The 22,105-nt window shown below is 39.9% G+C and overlaps 2 protein-coding genes across 4 annotated transcripts in view; one reads left to right on the top strand and one right to left on the bottom strand.

The window, feature by feature from the left end:
- Positions 1-376: 376 nt before the first annotated feature.
- On the bottom strand, positions 377-13,839 carry tm6sf2b (transmembrane 6 superfamily member 2b). The gene is made up of 10 exons (XM_061078818.1): positions 13,760-13,839; positions 11,312-11,415; positions 9,264-9,361; positions 9,073-9,176; positions 7,009-7,091; positions 6,471-6,595; positions 4,215-4,316; positions 2,782-2,874; positions 1,243-1,362; positions 377-613 (listed from the first exon to the last, which is right to left on the bottom strand). The coding sequence occupies exons 1-10, from the start codon at positions 13,837-13,839 to the stop codon at positions 377-379; spliced, it is 1,146 nt and encodes a 381-aa protein (XP_060934801.1).
- A 3,981-nt stretch (positions 13,840-17,820) lies between these two features.
- The window catches only part of sbno2b (strawberry notch homolog 2b), a 63,311-nt gene continuing 59,026 nt past the window's right edge, over positions 17,821-22,105 (top strand). For all 3 annotated transcript variants that reach the window (XM_061077684.1, XM_061077683.1, XM_061077681.1), the window contains exon 1: positions 17,821-17,957. The gene's annotated coding sequence lies outside the window, so the exon portion shown is untranslated. The remainder of the gene's footprint in view (positions 17,958-22,105) is intronic.

The raw sequence follows: 22,105 nt of genomic DNA, 5'->3' as shown, positions 1-22,105 counted from the left end.
TAAAATGGATGATAATGCTGGGTATACATTAGCACATGGATACTGTATAATTGTCAGCTCTGTCCAATGAGTCCAGGTCGCAGGTGTAGATGAGTCAGACAGGCTCCTCTCCCCGCTAATCCAAACATGGTTCAAAACAGCAGCTCACAAACCCATGGGTGACTTCACTGAGCAGTCTGCTGTTTCATTGTTTATACAAGGTATCACGAACACAAGGGATGAAAGCAAACAATTAAAAAACCTCTAAATGCAAAAATGTTGAGCAAAATAATCTTGTATTTTGGCATTTCGAAACATGGCATTTAAAATACATCAGCTCTTCACGAATCATCAGATGAGTGATTATACTCCAAAGGTCAATGAAGATTAAGAATGATTATTTGTCTTTGTACTTGGTGTCTTTCTCCTCACTGTTTGGCAAACCTGTTTGCCCGGGAAAGGGGCTGATCTTGAGGAAGAAATAGGGATTACTCTGAACACGCAAGGTCACCAGGATGGGAGTGACCATGTAGAGCAGGTTAGCTGCCAGCACACACCAGAAAACATCGTGAGGGGTATGAAATGGAGCTGTGGTACGAGGATGGAGGGACCCTCCAATGTGGGCCCACTGGCACTAGAAGGAAACACACAGCACAAGATTAGTGGGTGTATTGTCATTCATGTAAACTGCATAATGTGCCTATCACCAGTGATACATCTGCTGCTGTCAGTTTTATTCTATATTAAAATTGATTTCAGGTCATTTCATGCTCTAATGGTTTGTACAAACTTCCCAGAAGACTAACTTGGAAGGTAATCATTTTCTTGAGTATCTTGTTTAAAATATAGAGAACAGGATATTTAACGGAGGTGATAAACAAATGATGTACAGACTTCAAAACCTGGCAATTTTTCAAATAGAGAGCACAGAGCCTGCAACCATTTGTAAACACCAAAACAAGACTTTAATCAGCACAATGTTACTGTGAGATATGGAGAGATCACCACCAGCTTGTTTATTAACAGAAAATATGCTTTAGGGGATAAATGTGATCCAGGTAATTATTAAAAAGCTGAGAGCTCATGACCAGGAGTTTAACTGCAGTCCCACGTGTCCTCCTTGTCTTGAAGATGATGATGAAAGTCAGTTATTATCCCTGATGATTTAATGCAACGCAACACACTGTCAGTGCAATACACTTTCAGATTACAGCCCCCTGTAATCCAGCTCCGTATCCACAGCCAGATTCATTTGGTTTTTACCTGAATCATGGCTCCAGCGCAGAACACTGTCCAGTCTGACATCCACGTGCAGCCGGGCTTCAGGAGACCGTAAACAAATGAACCAAACAGAGGGAGTCCATAGAAGAAAAAGTGCAGCATCTGTTCAAAAAGAAAATTGGGACTGAGAATTTGTATCATGTTTTTTTTCCGCCCACATTTTGACTTGAATCAGTATTTTGCAACAGGCATTATTGTTGTTGACACAGGTGAGTTGTTGATGCAGATATTATGATTCATATTCCAGTGAAAAATGCAGCAAGGCTTTCCATTGCGGTCAGGTTGTTGTTGGACCCTGACCAGCGTTCCAACTGACAATTCCTTCGACCACCACAGCCCTGTCGTTCTACAGCCAACTATCAGAGCGTCATTTATCATAAAAATCAAACCCTTTTGAATTTTATTCCGCAATGTAACCAGTAACTGCAGCCATTAGATAAATATAGCAGAATAACAAAGTACAACCCTCTCCTATGAAATGGAAATTAAGTAAAATTAGTCATTACAAAATGGAAATATTCAAACACTTCACAGTTTTCAAATTGTTCTAAAGTGCAGTACAGTAGTATTTCTCTCCTCTCCAGCTCCAACACAAATGTGCAGCCTCAGCACAAATTATAACTTCCACACCAGAGTCCTTACAGAGAGCGTCGTGACCTTCAACTTAAAATATTTGGTGCATGAAAAGCCAGTTTCCCACTTTGTAAAACCCTAAAATTATACCACTGAGCGGTTTCTTTTCATTCGCAGTCTGAGGTCCAGATTACTTCTAATGAGTTCAGCTCGGGGCCTGAAAGCCAATCGTAAATGCCCTTCAGTCTTCTGTTTAAAATGCCTTTTTAGTGCTGCCATAGAAAACTGTCACGTATCGTTCATCATCATCAATGAAGAAAGAGGTCATTAATTGCAGAAACAGTGTAGCGGTGTGCAAAATACCAACACACACACACACACACACTTATTTGCAAAGGCAACCAAGACATACTTCCACATGCAGCCCACACAGCCTCCTCCTTCCTCCCACCCAGTGAGATGCTGATGGGGGCTTTGGGCGAAGGATTAGCTTATCAAGTTCTCAGCATGCGGTTTGTCTCTCTGATCAATGGCTCGCAATTGTGCCTCGACTGCCGCCTGACAAGGTCTTTGGATAACCTATTGACGAAGCTGTGTACACCGACAAAAACGCGACAACACCCACAGCCGTGCGGGGTCAGAGGCAGAAAATAAAGCAGGCACAGCACCAACCACAATAATTATCTGTTATCTATCTTAAGCAAATGTAGAGAGACACAAAGATGTGCTGGCCTCTCATCCCATGCTGTAATGATGAAAAATGACTGTAATCATCTGCGAGCTCAGCGATAAGGGCAAAGCTTCCTGCCCGCTCTCAGTGATCTCCATGCAGAGGTCCATTATGTGGCTGCTTATTTGAAGCAGGTTGGAGAACAGCTGTCAGCTGCTGCCGGTGGAGACAGAGAGGATGAGTGTGGAGACAGAGAGAGAAAGAGATAAGGCTCCCACCATGACTCTGGGGAAGCCCACGGGATCTTTCAGGTAGGGTTCGTAGTGCTTCAGGTAGACAGAACAGGCCTCGAGGGGAGAGTCCAGGGCCACCTACAGGGGGTGGACAAAATAACAGAAACACTTCATGATATAGTGAAGTTCAATATAACAACTACCCTGCCAATGATCACAGAACTCAACATTTACCTGAAATTAAAAAGTGAAGGAAAGAAAGAAGTATAATCACCAATTAGAATAAAATAAACTTCATGTGGCTTAAGAGATTACTTTCTCAAAATTGGACAGGAAGATTGATACCACTCTTTAATTTGTCCGGTAAATATGAAGCAGCATGCAGCCACTTTTGTGCTAAACTAACCAGCAGCTGGAGGGAGCTTCATTTACCACACAGACATTCAACTCAATTAATTGTTATTTTTATTGTGCCAAATCATAACATAACATATTAGAGAGTGATGGAGAAGAGAGTAGGGGTGGTGGACAAGAGGGGAGAGAGGAGAAGACCAGAAAAAGTTATGTTACTGTCATGTGAAAATAGTAATAGTGATATCCATAGATGTTATGATGTGTTAATGAGAGCTGCACCTGACCGGTGGGAGGTTTCCATTTGTTATATTGTTTTACTTTGATTTAATTAGCTTCAGTTTCCCATTGTAATTTACTACGTTTATCTTCACATGCAATGTACTTTGTAGAGTTTGTAGAGTTCAGCTCCTGTATTCACTAACTTTTTTTAATAAAGTGCATAGAAATAAAGAATTCTGTTTCTTGTTTGATCCTGTGAGCAACTTCTTTTTTTTCTTCTTCTATTGTTTAATGCCGTCTCAACTTCTTCCAATTAATTTGAAAGTCCAAAAATGCTCAAACTGCATCAATTTGATCCGGAGGGAGACCAACACTTTTGGTCAAATACAATTTTGGTCTGTAAGTTCGGGCTAAACTTAAAAGTCCAAAGTTCCGGACGAAACAAGGAGAGTGTGAAAGTTCCTTTTGAAACATGATGATTTTCTTAGTAGAATTGGTAATTAGAGATCCTGAATATGCTGAAGTTTGACGAACAGATCGATGACACTGACACAAACTTTGTTTACAGATGTGAGAGGTATCAATCTTCTCATACAACTCTTTTTAAGAAACCAAATGATTGACCGATTTCCAACATGTCAAACTATTCTCTTAAATGTCCTGTTAGAATATGAAACAGCAGCATGTTGAAGATCCAGATCCTTCTTATGAACATTCCCATGAGGTCAATTAGTGGAACGCATCGCTTGGAAATCTCAAAGTAAAACCCAAGTGTGGGAAAATCCTTGACCCTCCATGGACAGACCGCTCTACATGAGTAGCATCGCAGGCTGCATGACTTTTACATCAACCATTACAGCCCCACCCTCAACTTTGTGCATGTCATGACTGTGACGTTCACTCACCAAACCTCTGAGCACAGTGAAGGCCATGGCAGCCAACAGAAGCAGAACCAGGATCAGGTCCACGGGACGCCAAATCAGTTTCATGCTCTGAGCGTGCTGCGCCTGTGGGGAGATGTCAAGTTAATGTACAGAATAGTGCTGCTTCGTCACAGGCATGCCTTCATACTCTAACTTTAATGAGACCTGTTTATATGACAGAGTGTGCAACTGAGTCTTTGTCTCTGTTTACATTATAATAATTGAACCTGCATTAATTGTTGTTTACCCCCAAAGATGAAGCAGAAACCATATATAAATCACATAAATTGAAAAGTGGAGGTTGGATGGAGCAACTTTTCTATCCATTTGTAGCTGGGTTTGTGTCCCCTTGCAGTCCCCCTTTGAGAAACTTCTGTGAAAGTTGTTCCACCATACTCACCAGCTAGTTGCTAACTTTGTGTGTCTCACATTTGGTGCTGGAAAGATCACACAACATCTGGGGACCCTAAGCCAGGATAAGATTGTGGGCCCTTCCTCACAATGGATGCTTTTATTTATCCTTAGTCTATTATTTTAAATCAATGCTTTAATAATTATTATTACACAATACATAATTAATTTGATTGAACCTAGTAATTGCACATACATTCATTTTAGATTATGTTGAATTTTTCATCTATACATTTTTTTTATATGAGTCTTATTAGAAAACAAAGATTTTGGTCACTAGATAAATATAAGTTAACCATACATTTGCACTGTCTGACCCGCACTAAAAGAGGGGGACCTGCCTCCCAGCCACACACTGCTTTACATACATATATCATTGTTGGCAATGGATAGAAAGATAGATTGGGTTGGTGGTTTGATCCCTGGCTCTTCCAGTCCACATGCTGAAGTGTCCTTGGGCAAGATGCTCAACCCCCAAATTGTCCATGAGGGCTATACATTAATTATTTGTGATAGTAAAAGCACTGTTAATAGAAGCCCTGTGTGAATGTGTGTGAATGGGTCAATATGACTTATAGTTTAAAGCACTTTGAGAGGTCAATAAAACAATAGATTTACCAGTTGCTTTGCTTAATGTCTTTGTCTGGTTTCCTGCTTTTGTGATTGTCTGCTCCGCCCAGATGTGTTTGACCTGTATCCACTATCTCAGTTTCATTTTGTCCAGTTGGCCTCGGTTCAGTTCTGTCTTGGCTCCTGTTTTGTTCCTTCTTGTTCCCGGGTGTTTCCTGTGTGATGTTTCCTGAGGTTTAGCTTATGTTTTATTGCTTACACTTTCAGTTTCAGTTTTAGTTTTTAGTTTTAGTAACTTTTCTTCGTTCCTGCCAACCTACTCACAGAATGTGGGTGTTCCTTTGAACATTCTGTCTACACCACCTGCCTTACCTACATTTTGGGGCCTGTATGAAACTACTCCTAACATACAGTAATTTTATTTCAGCTATTTTTGCTGGAAAAAAAGAGACCTGCTGCAAATGAAAGCAACAGTGAGGACAACTGTGAGAATGAGCCAACACTGTAAAGTAAGGGACCACAAAACCAAAACAATGAGCTAAATTTTGTTTAAAAAAAATGCTCCTGTGAGCTGGGAACTGCAGAGCTGGGTGTTAGGTCTCTGTACGATTGTCACTACTTGTGACTCCTTTCATATAAAGGCTGATATCTGATTATATGGTTATAAATTAAAAAAGATATTGTGTTTGTACCAGCTCTAAGTCTTATAGACTGAAGGACAAGCTCACTCTTATTTCAACCAGAACCATGATGGGTTCAGGCTAAATTAAAAAACTTTTATGATTGACACTCTTCAAATTTACATTAAGAACTGTCGGTCGAGAAAGATTTTTCCTATAAAATCTGCCCCATGTACTAGTGTAAGATCATTTTAGAAAATAGGAAAATGGTATTTTTGTATTTGTTCCCCTCTGCACCTTTAAGATTGACTCAATCATTGGAGAATGTAATTAAAAAAAGGAAATAAAAGACTGAACAAATATATACAGAAATTTGGCAGATCTCCACTTGCAGACAAACTGTAAAGATCTTCTTTCACAATAAAATAAGCACACCTCAAATGTTACTGTCTCATCAACTGGAAACTACAGCAAGTCCTAAATGTAAATGCTTTACTGCAGTACATTGTCCCCTTTCATGGTCTGAATCTCTGGAATGTACGTGTATGTTGAACAGAATAAACACATTCGGCAAACACCACTTTTTAAGCCTTTCCACATTCACATCAAGGTCTAACCATCCATGCGTTGGACGTACATTGTATCCGCCGGTTAGCGGCCTGTCCTTGGGCCTTGTGAACAGCGTGACAGCTCCCCACACAGGCATCAATAGGAAGAGGAAGTTAAGCCAGAAAACCGGACGGGTCTCTGAGCCGTATTTACCTGCCAGAGAGAAGAGCTGTCCATTAGTTTGTACCATCAACGATACATGGTAAAAGTCTCAATGTAATTCAGTAATTAAGCTCCCTTTTCAAAGCTCTACTGCACTTCAGGCTAAGACACGCTGTACGGTACAGCCTGTCTATGATAACACAACAGAGAAAACATGTTTCCTGCAGACAAGTTTGATCCTGTGACACTTTTGTATCCAGTTTGAAAAGCCAACAACAGATGCCGTGAGTCTGTTTTCTGCTTTGTTCGCTGGGTTGTGACGGCAGGCGAGGCGCGGGCCATGTGGGTGTTTTGTTGGCAGACTGAACTGTGTGACACTGATGGTACATGGCAGTGCAGATGTTCTCCTGATTAAAGCTCATCATCACAGGACGGGTAGACGGGGAATAGAAGATGAGGCTCACCTGCCACTATCCCGGCAATGAACACGCTCATGTTGGCGCACAAAGAGCCGGCCCAGAGCAAGCCGAGGTTACGGTACGCTTTCCTGTGACAAAAACAAAAAACAAGAGGGATTATGGTTTTGTAGAGATTGCTGGGTAGATAGAAAGTAATACCATGAACCCCAGGGTTGCATCCATGAGCTTCTTACACATATATCATCCATGATTTGTGTAATACAATGATTAACACAGTTTCTCTCACTATAATGAAAAGGCTGACATGGTTGAACAGAATATTTCATTTCCATGTTAGCCCTCAGAGATGGTTGGATGCTTTATCTTATTTTTTCTGGTGAACTCTAAAGCTAGAGTTGGAATAGAAAAGCTAGCAAAAACAGGCTTGACTTTGAAAATATGCAACCGACACATCCCACCCCCTCCCATCAGCCCTTTCTTCAAAGCTATATGCTCTCTGCCTGTCAACTGCTGGAAACCAACTTTAAGTGACTTGCTCACTAACTTCTGGCTATTGTCTCTGCTTCAATGGTGTATTTCTCTCTAGGTGAAGATATGTGCGGTGGTAGTGTGCTGCGTTTGTGTTTATTTCTTGATGAGGCAAAAAGAGGATTTCAAGTAATAAGATAAGAATTGTTTCAGAAATAATTTCCTAACCCTACCTTTAAGCTTAAACATTAAAAACATGAAAGAGACATATTACTCTCATATCCACACTCATAACTTTAATTTGGGTCATTACTTGAAAGGTTTACACGCTCTAATGTTCAGAAAACACATCACCTTCCTCATACTGTCCACTGCTTTAGCTCCTCTTTTCAGCCTCTGTCTGTAATACTTGGTTTTAGCTCCTTTAAGGACCCTCCTTTAAGGACCCTCCCAGTAAAGCCCAGTCGGCTCTGATTGGCCAGCTGGTCTACTGTGTTCTGATTCGTCAGGGTGAAAAAAACATTCACCTCCGCTCTTTACCAGGCTTTGTTAGGGGGCGTGTCAGTCTAGCCACTTAGCGGGAATCATGCAAATGTGGGGCATTGTAATGTCACATGATCAAGAAGGCGGGGCTGCCCCCTTTACAGCGAAGTGTGGGCTTTTTATCTTTGCAGAGCTTTCACATGTACACAAAAACCTGTAACACGCTAGAGGAAAGAAAAGCTGAAAAAAGTATAGAATGTCTCCTTTAACGAAAAAGTGTAAATATTACCCACAACCATAGCAAGGTTAGAGTCAGCGCATAGAGTCCAGACAGTTTCAAATCATTTAAATTTCTGTGTTTCGATATACTCTTAACATGCAGGAGCTCCACATGTGAGCAAAACTCTTGTCTTTCCATTTTACAAGGATGTAAATTACTCTCCAAAGTCAGGCTGCCAGCTCATTCATCTACATTCCAATAGAAGGTACGTCCAGATTCTTCCACAATAGTGTAATTATCCCTCTGGCTTGTAAAAGTCCAAATTCAATTAGCAACAAATGTAGCAGAGTTGCAGCAGAGTCTTAGGGGTATATTTCCAGTAAACATAATTTGGCTTGTAAAGGAATTTCCTTTTCTAATTATAAGGCTTATACATTCAAACACACTCTTTGTAGCGTTGTGCACCCCCATAAACAATGAATTAATGGAGCTTTGTCCTCTTTTCTCTTCCCATAAATATCTGGAACATAGGGCACATTTGACTTCAGCTCTTAGATGTAAAAGAGGTTCACATTATTCACTTTTATTCTAATAATTTAATGTTTTTGGAGTGTGGACCAATCAGCTTCACAAATATCTTGATTTATGACAATCCTCATGACCTATAGGTTTTTAAAAGATGACTCTTTTAAATATGTTGTTACCCTTAAAACTGAACTCTATGTTACTCAGTTTTAAACAGACTAAGCTAAAATATATGAAAATATTACTGTTACTTCTTAGAGACTTACAAACATACAACTTCCACAGCTTCCTACATAGTTTTTGCTCAGGTAGGTACAGGTAGATAATATATGTTTATTCTCTTCACAGTATTTTGAGGCCAGCATTTTGTTGAGGGACATGAATGAGCGTGACCTAACTTAACCTTCACCCACCTTTCTGTTATCCTGCTGATCATCACCAGGTACATGATAAAGTGGGCTATTCCATCCCAGTAGCACATCATGATGGCATAGGCTGTTCCAAGATAGGGTTCTCCCTGAAGCACATAACATGAATACATATTGCACAGCGCTAACAACAGGTGTTAAGTCAAAAGGGATGTGTGTATTTGTAAGAAACCTACTGTCTTTTGGTAGAAATTCATAAATCCAGATAAAATTCCGTCATATTCCAAGGCACTCGTCAGGTCAATGACACAAGTAAATGAAAATACAGCAAAAACTGCAAAGGAAAAATCAGAAAGAAAACATGTGACAGTGGACACACAAACATGCTACAGTACTATTTTAATATCAGCTTCAGATCTTACAAACTAAAAGGAGTTAGGACACCTTGAAGTATAAAGAAGCTTTCATGTAATTGCTCAATCTGCTTTGTCTATTCAGAAAAATACAGTGAATTAGTAAAGAAGGCCAAAGCTGTAAGAGCAGAGAATGATGTGTTTTCACAGAAAAACGAATCATTCATAACGCTTGTGAATTTGATCTCGTTTTTTAAAAGGGGCTGATTTGAGCTTCATCACGGTCAGTGGTGTTTTTTCTGTTTTCTGACTCATCAGTCTGAAGCACAGCAGAATAATATAAAATATATATTGTATAACAGCATGGACTCACAAAAGCTCTTTCTGATATTTCCATGGTTGACTGCTTAATGATCTATTAGGGGATAACATGTCCAATATAACTGCTAATGATTGGAAGAATTTTACTCAGATTGACTAATCCTGTTATGAGCTGCACAATCATGATGGCAGACTTAGGGTAAACAACATAGAACCCACATGTCTGATAACAATATTACCCACTGGTTCACCAACTCCATAAATGCCTGTCCACAGATGCCATGATACAATCTAATGTATCTTGACCTTGGGGCCAGGCCTCTTCGGGGGACATGGAGCTACTGCAGCAGGGGCTGCTTCCCCTTGCAGAAAATAGCTGTTGAGGGTTAAGTCTGGCTTTTAGATAAAAGGGCTGATAGGTTCAGCCATTTATTTGTGATGGTTAATGTTTGGGTATAGGGGCAAGGGAATGCATTATGCCTATGAGCGTCCTCACGATGTAAGCAGAAGGTTGGACAGCCACTGCTCTAATTTGACAGGATTTGAATGAACAGAAAGTGAGAATCTACAAATATGAATGTATCTATAAGAAAGTTGGACAGAACACCATGTGTGCATCAGTGATTTACCATGGAAAACGCTTTATAGGGCACAGGTATAAAAAACATTTCAGTGATTAGCTACCTGAAAACTGCAGAATGTCGTTATAGACAGAAACGCTCTGTGTTTGTGACATGGTCGTTTCTCTACAGACGCCACAGCTTAAACCATGGGGGTTTATCACATTGCTCCTATCTGTCCTTCACACGTAGACACACACGCAAACACACTTTTTTTCTCTCCTGCCTACCGGCGTCTCTGTAATCCCTTCGAACAAGCAGGTTTATCTCTGACATCTCACAGGTGAGATAGCAGAGGGGATTACGGCTCTCTGTCATGGAGAAGAGGCTGACACTGCTTCGCCCTCATTGTTATGGTCCTCCGATACATAACAGGAGCTTCGCCTTGGGCACAAGTACCAATATATCACGGTTCCAATAGCACAGCCCCTGGCTTCAGCTGCAAGGGAAGTGTGTGCATGGGGTCATAATGGGGAATGCAGTTTGACCAATAGCTGCACACGTATGAGACAGATCCCACAGAAATGTTCAATTAAAGCTGTGTGAAAAGTGGTCACACAAACAAACTGAATACAGGCCTTCGTATGCTCAGTGGAGTCTGGGTAGTATTATACAGGAGCAGTTATTTTGGTCCTGTATTAGTATTTTCAAATAGTTGCCTTTGTGCCCTTTGTCAGGAACAAACAAGTACTCTGTTGCAAAAGAATAGCTAAAAGGTTAAGTAAGTATAAGCAGCGTGAAGGTCCTCAGCCTGCAGAGCCTCACAAAGGTCTAAGCTTCAAGAGCGCGATCGGCCTAAGCAGCTTTCCACATATCAGGTGAAATCTGGCTGAATAGAATACAATGCAATTCATGCTTTCATTCTAAACCTCTGAGTGAACCTTCTGGAAATCCTTTTGTTAAACTCCAACATTTGGAAATACATTGCAAGTAAGTTGGTAATGCAAGTAAGTTGGTAATGCAAGTAATGCGCATATTTGAGTTGATTACCAAAGAATAAAGGGTCTTTAGGTGGGTTGCGACGAGTGATGAGGTAGTAGAACAGGAATACAACCACCAACACAGCAACACCAGTCCACAGGATCACGTACGGACTGTGGAAGCAGAGAAAAAGCAAATAACAGCACCTTGTCCATGGGTTCCAGTCCGATCTCACTGCAGACACTCTGCCCTTTCAGACAGCAATCTCCCTTTTTCTGCATCGTTCGCTTTACTAATTAGGTTTCTTTTTTTCACGTGGAAGTCGTGCCAGTCTTCTCTGCAGTGCTGAATTAGTAAATGATGATGAATGGGAAGTCGGACAGAATGATAATCACACGCAAACACCAAGAGTTGGCATCAGTAGATATAGTGCAGGAGTGTGAGGGGAAGTGTGTGTGAAAGATCTGCTGAGTCCAGCGAGAGAAGGTTTGTGTGTGATGGTTCCCGGTGGTGTCACATTGAATTTAAACCTCCTGATTACCCACAATCTCAGGTCACATTTTACTAATAATGATGATTTAAATAAAGAACAGAGTGCAAGTAGTAGGTTTATATTTAATCTTAGAGATTTTAGAATTGTATCATTGAGTTTGAAGCAACACTGGTTCATGACATCTAGAGAGGAAATGTTGAAGTGTTCCTGCAGAAGTCTGGGAAAACTCCTATCAAAATAAGAGTGTGTCTTTTTTATTGTAATATATATATTGACCGATTGTTTTGCAATGAAAAATGCAATGAAAATTTTTTCTATTTACTGTCTGATCCGTGTATCCAGTTTTGTCAAAGAAAAGGTCACAGAGTGATGGTTTTAATAATATTGTATACGTAGTTCGACTAGCATTACATGAAGAATATTAATTTGATTTAAATCTCAATTGATTTGTATCACGATGAATTTCACATTATTATTATTTTGATTATTCATTTATTATATTTATTATTATTATATCCTTTAAGATTAGAGACCGATTTTTGCTCTTGAATGAAGGTTGTGGTTTTAAACTCTTCTTTATGGACAGATAATTACACTTGATACCTGGCAAAACATTTTGCAAATCTAATGTGGATCAATAATGTTTTACACTTCCTCACTGTGCTTAGACAATGCATAAGCATTACATTGATATACAGCACATTGGACCTTTGTTATATTGCCATTGATGAAAATTATATTGTGATAACTATTGATGTTGTTTTATTGCCCGGCCGCTATTTGTAGTTCGCATCTCAACAACATTTCATTGTTTTTGCATAATTTGACTCATGCTGCTGTGCTGGTGAGCTTATACCAGTGGTGCAAAAGCACAGCTTTACAAAGGCCTAATCCATCACAGGCAAGGGTGGGAGAGGCAAGCAAGGTAAGGCCATGGTAGTTCAGCGCTGCCCTCCATGTTTACTGGTCAAAAGTACCACTGACTCACACTGGAAAAGATTAATGTGCCCAATGTATCTAGTGCCCAATGTAACCCAGTGAACAATATTACCTCCTCGGAAAGCTCACAGTGTGTCCTCGCAGAAAGAAAACAAATGCTGCCAGAGCAAAGGGAAGCTCCCTCGCTGCCTCTCCAATTCAACACTACAGGAAGATTTATGCACACGACGCAGTTTGTTTGCAGAGTGGAAGAGCGTGAGCCATATTGTATGTCAAGAGCAATTTATCACACTCTTCTGTGTGGTTTGTATTGATTGTCAGGGTCCACACATTCAAAAAAGGAACCAGCACCAGGTGTTTACACAGTAGGAGCATAAAGGTCTCTCAAAAATGAGGAATATCTTGTGATGAAAAAAAAACTAAAAAGAAGTCAGGGCAGAGTGGAACATGCATTTCACCACTGGCTCTGTTTATCCAGCCTGTAGTATGTAATCATCAATAGACAATGCTCTGAAGTCAAATTTCCAATAAACAGGGAAAACAAATAGGATTTAAATTAGAAAATGTTCCCTTGGAGCAAAGGTTATTAGTGACTTATCCGATTATTTCCTCTCATTTAGTTATTTTTGCTCCCTACTCTTTTTTCTGTGTGCCTCCAATGAACAACACGACACGGTCAATCATTTGAAGATGTTACAAAAGTGGCAAATAGACCTTAAAAATTGAAGCCATTGAATTAGCAGCAAGGATTTATGAGGTAGTTACAGTCAAACAGACAGAAAAATCACTTTAGTTTTAAGCTAACACTGTCCTCTAGTGGTGGTAATACTGTCTGTCAGCCCACGATACAGTGAAGATCACCTGCACTATCACCTATCCATATTCTTGCAATTATAGGCTAATAGTACGATTATTGATTGTATATTAGTATGTGCTATTTTATGTGTTTTGAGTGTATTTATGTCTAAAACTATTACTATACCTTTATTAGAATAATTTACAGCTTTCTCCCGAGAAAAACAAGAGTGGACTTATACAACTGTATACATAGAAACTGTGCAATAAGAAATCAATGCTTGACTTACTCTTGAAGCTCTGGAATGGTGTTCATGGCATAAAGAATGCCGAGGGCAGATAATGAAAATAAAAACACTGAAGTCTCCATCTCTTCAAAAGCAGTTCAACCGTCCTCCCTAGAGAAAAGCTGAAATAGACCAAAATAACAAGCTGTGACAGCAATAAGAACTGTAAATGATTATATCAAGTTGATATTCAAACTTTGCCAGACATCAATATATTCATCAAAACTGAAATAGACTCAATGAATCTCAACCCTAACCTGTAATTAAAATGACATGAATAGTATTTAAAAAATCCAAATGAAATCGACAATATATAACAACATGGAAAAGGAGCAGAGTGGGCTCTTACCGTCAGGCTACACTCTCAGTGGATTAATGGAATTACAGCCGGCCTGAGGCAGACATGGCCTTCACCGAGGAAATAATGAAGCGGAGACAAAGAAGCTTTTGGGTGGAAAGTTGCGCAATTTGGTTTCGTCAGAGATTTACATAAGTCGCATTAGAAAATAGGTCGACATTCCACTTAATCCAGCAATGCACTTTCAAGTTCTACTGATCTGGTTCTTTGGTGCAGTCAGTGTTGTGTTTTATGAAATGGGCAGTGTACATAATGCTCATAAAACCCTATAACTAAGAGAGGAACATACTGACCACTCTGAACTTCAATACTCAATCAGAATTCAAATCAACTCTTCTCCAACATACCACAGTTCTCCAGGCATCTTCAGCTGGCTTGGCTTCCTGTGATACAGGATGTGGAATGTTGTGGTTCAATGTATTTATGTGACGTTTCACTGACATCTTTAGAGGGATTGAGATCTAAAGTAAATGTTTGTTTCGTATTAGTCTGTTTATTCCTTTTTAGCTCTAATTATTCCATCGACCAAACGTTGTAGACAACTTTTGACACCTAAAATATCTTAAATGATAATGTTGATATCAAAAGACTTTTTTACATTTTAATGGGTCCAAAAAGTCCAGCAAATGTAGTTAGATTCATTTCCTGTACCTGAAATTGACCTTAAGCTGAGCTTGAGTTTTGTCTACAAAGATGGAATTCAACCTGAGGAGGTGTCTTAGGCAGGTCTTTTATACACTAGATCAAGAAGGTTAAATCAACTAACTTTCTCAAAAAGTAGGTTCACAGCATCTGAATAGACAAAACACGTTTCTGTCAGATACATAGTTTTAGTAGACCATTTTACCTGCGTCACAGCTCGCAGTAAACTGGTCGAATAATAATAATAAAACTGTTATGCTATGACAAGCAAAAAGATGACTGGAGAAGAGGAGAGGAGGAGAAAAGATGAAGAAACCGGTTTGCTCGACATTTTGCTAAAATAACTGTACTTGTCTTAAAAAATATTACAATGAAATATCTGACTTTGTAGGCCCTAATGTCTTATCTCTCTTTGGCTAATGTATACGTGCTAATTTAAAGATATTCATGTATAATTTATATAATTTTAATTACTTATGTAATTTCCTTTTTAAAACTATAAAAATGAATTCAAAAGTTATATAAAATACACATAAACATGTTTATATTACCAAGCAAACATTAGACTTACAATACAGCATTAAACATTGTTTTAAATAACAAAATACATTAAAAATGTATCTTGTATGTTAATAATGAGTTGTGAGATTTTGGTCCCCCCAGTGTTCACTTCATGACTACGGCCTTGCTTCAGTTTCTTTGTTTAAATAGCCATTTCTCCAATTACAGTTGAGTAAAAAAACAATGCGGAATCATTACAGCAGGGGGCGCCACATTAAAACTAAAAGAGCGCGCACCATACTACAACGAAAAACAGATCTTTTTTTTCCTTTGAGTTGAAACATAAGTTTCTATTAGAAAGTTTAAAATATGATCAGAACTGTCTCCTTGTTTTAATCACAAGATCCTGTTGATGTTGTGGTCAGAAAATCCTGGTACAGTGAGGTCACTGAGGATGCCGAGCATTGCTAATCTCAAAAATGTCCTGAATGATGAGCTTTGACATTGTGCAACTAAGATGTGTCGTGATGCATTTAATCAACATCCTATACCATCAACTACCACATTACTGACGTCAGACAATGTAACACAATCAGACTGGGAAAACAAAGCACAACACTGCCGGTAGCCCATCTCTCATGAGTGCCACCTTGAAATAAAAACAAACACACACACACAAACACATGCTGTACACATACACACTAAGACACACAGACACACAGACACACAGACACACACACACACACACACACACACACACACACACACACACACACACACACACACACCGCCCTTTCTTCCCACAACCCTGCTTTGTTGGGAAAAGGGGACTGTTATACCAGGAAAGCTGTAGCAGTGTGTGTTTGCTGGAAACAACTGGAGCTCTTCCAGCTCGAGCGTTCAATAACATAGAGTCGACGGATGCCAAAATGAGACAGCGAGCTGCAGGAGGAAGATGCACATGTATTTTTTTTACCTCAAAAATCAAATATGCTTTTATACAATAATTGTCTTCAAATTATCATTCAGCCAAAAAGTACAGAGGCTATGCATACAATATGAAAATCCAAACATATATTTTTTTTAATTATTATTTTCCTTTCTCTTTGTTTAATAACTTATTTTATACTTTTATACCATTTATACTCAGTACCATCAGATGTATTTCCCATGTGCTATTTAATGCAGCTGTGCAATGCTTTTTCTGTCAAGCCAGCTCTGATTTTGTGGGCTTAATCTAGGCCAATGGCCTCCTAAAAGGAAAACAAATGCTAAACCTGATGAAATATCTGTATGATAATTTAGGTTTTTTTTAGTTGGAAATTATTAGATCCTTTTCCTTGAGAATTGTTTTACCATGAATCGTTGATTTCAACTATGGGAATGTGAGGGTATTTTAAAGATTTATAATTATCATTGCCAGCACATTTTCTGACCAAAATAATAAAATAATCCTAAATAGACGTAATTCACTCCTGGTATAAACAAGAGGCACTATAACATGGCTTTCAAATTAAAATATCAAAATACAAGTGAGGGTTACAGCTGTGTATGCTCTATACACATTTACAAATATGTAAAGTATACATAAACAGTATTTTATGTCTCATCGGGCGACATCTATCTGAATCTCAAAATGTCAATCCTCAGATGATCCATACTGAGTTAGATCAATCATCTGTGTCATGTTCACTTATACAATGTTGAATAATATTTTGTAAATATTACATACTAATGACTTTAACACCCCGTCCTGGACTTGCACCTAAGTAAATGTCACATCTTCTGACACCATATGTGCACAGTCGTAACCTGAGGTCCTCAGCACAGTCCCGGCTGAGAAGCCAAGGTGAGCAGGCCTTTCCTGTCAGGAACCCCACTCTTTGGAACATAATGATCATCTTTTAACTCTCTTAAAGACATTGAAGGTGTGCCTTCTCTTAGTTGTGACCTATTTACATCATTTTATAATGTTTTATTTTCCTCTTGTTTAGACTCTTATCTCAACTGCTCTTACTTTTAACCCTTTCTTTATTTGTTTCCTATTATTTGCTCTTTTTTTGACAGTTTCTTATCGTTTGCCTTCAATTTTTTCATTTTTAACTTGCCAGCACATTGTAACTAAAGGTGCTGTGTAATGTGTTAAGGATACACTCAGTTTGTTTATCAATCTCAGAGTATAAGTTACATAATAGTTGTCATAAATGGTTTACAAAATAGAAGCTAATAAGTACATTAACTATATTGTACCAAACTCTTCATGAATGTTATATCTAATAGGGCCCATTCCTTACTTGTAGTTATTATCCGTCTATTATCATTAATGGGTTGTAGGGTCAGTACGTGATCAATAGGGGTTAAATTCTTCTCTGACCTCCCATCATGTGTGTGTATTATATATGCGTGTGTATTATATCCCGGTGCTGAGGTGAAGTGGAGGCTCAGGTGTTAACTCAATGAACTATTTATGGCCCGAGCTGTTTTCTGCTAGCGATCAACAAGCGGCGCTGCGCGTCACCACAGCGGCGGAAGCGTTTTTTCGCATTCAAAATGGCACCGTCTCAATCAGGAAGTGGAGAAAACAACTAAGAAGAATAAGTTGGATAAAATCCCCAGTTTCCGTTTCTTCGAGGCGACTCCTCGTCGAGCATCGGGTCGCGCGGCCGGGGATTGGACTTCGAATCAGATCCCGACTGAACGGTGAGTGCAGCGTCGAGGAGATTGTTGGAAAAAGGCGAGCGACACATCGGCAGTCGCCGATTAACAAGATGCGTCCTGGGCAGCCTCTCCTAGGCGCGCACGTTTTTTACGACGGGCTACGCCGCTTCTCCGGCGGCTGCTCTCGAGTCCGGCGTTATCGGGAGGACACGTTATCTGTAAACTCAGAAAGCCTTGAAACCCAGCGAAGTGAGGGGCAGGGGAAACCCATTAAAAAGACCCTCGGTGTTGATGTCTCAGAATCACCGGGCTAGCCTTAAGAAAAGCCAGCGGCTAACTACGCTAGCTAGTTACTTGGTAATAAGCAGCTGCTTTGATGTTAGCTCACCAGCAAGTAATCTGCCTTTTAAACAATACACGCTACTGTAACTTACACAATATAAACTCACTCCTCGGTATCTTAGCCACCGCGATGAGTATTCCCATGGCGGGGTCTAACGCTTTTAGGTGTCCTATTTTCCTGAGATAACTACATAGTAATGCCATCATATTAACCTTCGCAGACAATGTACAAAACGAACATACCCAGTCGGGAATCGCTATGAGCTATGCTAACCTAGCTAGCACAGTTAGCTACCAGAAGTACGCCTGGTTTTATCGAACTAATTGGGGATATGCTCAATTGTGCCGTCGTCGATTACTACTTAAAACACGGGACTGGATGAGGTGGAAGTGCTTTGTGGCCGGTGGGAGCTCGCTGGCCACGGCTCGTTCGGTGTTTTGTTGGTCGCTCGGGAAGCTAGCTGTGGTGGCAGCTGCTCGGTAGCGTCGAGCTGTGGCTGCTTTCCTTTGTGCTGTGGAGACCAGGGAAGCTCCGGACCTCAGAAAGAGACACATTCACACCGCGGTGCTGTTTGTGTGAAAACACAACATTAAGTCCACGAAGACACACTTGTGCTTTTAATTCACGGACAAGCATACATGAGAAGATGTTAGCTAATGCTAGCTGGGTAGAAGTAAATAGACTGTAACGTGATCTCAAGGTACAGGGAGTTGGAACATGCTCCGGTTTCTGCCTCTTTTGTCGCTATTACACGACTAAACGAGACAGTGAAAACAAACACAAATCAAAATCAAGGTTGTAGATTTTTCTCATATTAAAGTTTGGTGATCTGTGCGGTCAGTGGTGTAACTGGGTGTTTTGTTTAATGCATGAATGCATCTCCATATCATTTCGAACTATAGAGAGTTGGATATGCCTCAGTGGTGGATCAGAATGAAGTGCTCCCCAAGGAATAATTGGCTGTTGTGTTTATATTGAAATCTACACTGCACTACCCCCATGCACCACCATGCTGTTATAAGAAAAAATATTTCACTGGTGTTCTCCTGAATTTCCTAGCTTCTGTATTTTTAATATAAAAGTAAATATGGATGGATGTTTTACTTCTTGTGTGACAGAAACCAAACGCACTGGAATATTTGTCAGTGCTTCAGAAAACTATGAGCGACGATGTAGAAATGAAAACAGCTCTCACAAGGCTGTCCCCTCTAGTTCTTTTTTATTAAACCGTTCCTGCAATTTTCACTCTTTGGTTTTCAGTGTGTCTGTTGCCTGCAGCCAAAGGTTGTCGAGCTCCACACAAGCCTTGACATAGTAGGTTGCCATGGTGGCTGGCTATTTTTCTAATTATGTAATTTCCCCTCTTGTTGATGGAAACTATTTGGTGACTGTGAATGACAAGCTAGGTCCCGTCACGGTTTTAGCCGGGTGCCCTTAACCCCGGTGATGTGGTCCGTGGCCTTGGTGTTATTTGCTGTCAAATTCCTCTTGCACCAGTGTAGACTTTAATGGCAACAGACTGGTTGTTTAAATTGGATTGTGAAGTAGAGATACAGGGGAAAAAACACAACTCCTTTTTAGTTTTAATTATCCACAACCTAGAGCACGGAAACTTGATAATTAAACTTTCGTTCTCAGAGACAATCATACAGATAAATTGTATCATCATATGGCATTCCTTTTCTTTTGTCCTGTGAATCACTGTAGCTAAGATAATAGCCCACCCCCCGAAAAAAATTGACATATAATACTGTCTACTTTTGGGGAAATTAAATAGTATGACCTGTAATATTTTGGGAATATTTGTAAATGCCTGCCTCTGTCAATTAATTTCATACCAGTGAAGGTAATCTCTGAACAGTGCTCGTGTGTTAGAGCTAAATTGTATGTTTGAGCTGCACCCCCCCTCTCATTTCTCTTACCGTGTCAGACAGTTGATGGCTGCCTGCCCTGCAGGGACTCAGAGGGTTGCAAAACACACTGGATCTGTTGATAGTGTGTTTAGAGCCTACAGGAGCTGTAAGAATGATACATAAGGAGCATGGAGGTATTTCACAAAGCAGGACAAGCAAGTTTGTTAGATAAATGTTGTAATGCATCCTGACATAACATGGTAAATTCCCATTAATGTAATGTTCAGGTTGTGGTTCTTTTGCGTTCAGATGACTATTATAATTACCAGGAAATATTTGTAATGGTTTTTTTTGTTGGTCGAGTGATCTCAAACAGCAGTGATACATGGCTCACCCAATCGCTCATGCCCCCTGCTCTATGCTCCCTGGCCTCCATTCTCCCTCTCCCCTCGTCTTTACTAGCCCTTTTTTCTCCCCTCTCCAATTGGTGCCAGTTGTAAATCTCATTTATGGCCTGTGGGCTGATTAGAGTGAGAGTGAAAAATGTGGAGTGGAGGAGGGGACCCGGGCCTAGGTAATACATTTGATTCAGTTCCTGCTTTCCTGGAATCTGGCATTCATTTAATAATAGTTTATGTATTAAACACAACATGGATGTTTGTTCAGAAGAGGGAGATAGAACAAGTGGCGATTGTTTGGAATATGTGGCTGTAGTGTTCACCTCCACGCTGTGACAAGAAACAAACCAGTCCTTTATGAGTATCCTATGTCCCAGCCAGTGTCCAGACCTGGAGGCAATGTGGATCTGTCCCAAGCCACATAAGAGCTTTGTAAGAGATGAGTGAAATGGAGGGGAGCATGCCACTTTGCCCTATGGATTTCTGTGGAAAAACTGTGTCAACATCCCTCTGAGAAAAGCAAGCACTGTTTTCAAAATGGGACTTATGGGAAATATGATAAGAATATCCGTGTACACATTGATGGGTGACTGAATACTGTGTGTCATTATTTCAGTTAGGAGCTTGCACAGAGAAGGACAATATAAACTATTATTTGAAGGCTGACTTACAGCTTGTGCTGTTAAGCTTTTGGAGTTGAGTTGTAGAGTGGTCAGATATGACTTATTGTACACCTATAGACGTGGTTTCATTGACACAAAGTCAGTGGTCCTGTCTACGTCAGACTCTTTTAGCTGACCCTAGGATCCTTGGTCCTCTTGTGTTAGGTATTTTACACAAGATGAGAATTCATCAATTGTGTGTTGACGTTATATAACGGGTTAAACGTAAAGGGTTGACCCTCGTCTCAATGTGCAATGTTAGTGTAGTTTACGGGAAATGAGACTGTTTTCTCATGATGTTCAGCCTGTGTCGAATTTAGATGTATTAAAGGTATTTGCATGTATGACAGTGACTCTATTGTTTATTTTCTAATTAAATGTTCTGTCTCATCACTCCTGAATCCCTTAAGCAATTATTGTAGTAAGTGCATTAGTTAATTTTTTATGTTGGGGTTAAATCTGTTATGCAATTCATAACCTGACTGAAGAACTTTTTTGCCAAATCTGTGTGATCGCAGTGGAACAAAACCAAAGTGAGTTCTTCGTAATGTTGGTTGTTCAGAACTAGAGAAAGCTGAATGTGGTAAGCCTTTTTAAAACTGTGCTTTCTCTGCAGCCCACTGCTTAACCACACATGTTGAGCGAATCCCTTTACTGTAACAACAGTTAAATCAATGGGGGGGGGGACGTAGAGTGAAACCTTAACATCACTGTCCACTGTCATAGTCCCTGCCTACAGGCTCCAGTGTCAGCAGATATGGTCCATGCACTTCACATCATGGACAAGGCCGGCTTCTATTCTGGGAAAATTAGCATTTGCCAATTGATTTTCGAAGCTTGAATCCTTAACATGGCAGAAAGGCAGGTAGATTGCTGGATTTTTTGTGTCCATTTAGCAGGCGTATTTGCAATGCTATATGTGGTTCTGAATTGT

This window comes from Limanda limanda, chromosome 9, assembly GCF_963576545.1.
Source record: "Limanda limanda chromosome 9, fLimLim1.1, whole genome shotgun sequence".
Lineage (NCBI taxonomy): Eukaryota > Metazoa > Chordata > Actinopteri > Pleuronectiformes > Pleuronectidae > Limanda > Limanda limanda.
Note: the sequence above shows the minus strand (reverse complement) of the source record. Positions and strands in the feature narration are given on the sequence as shown.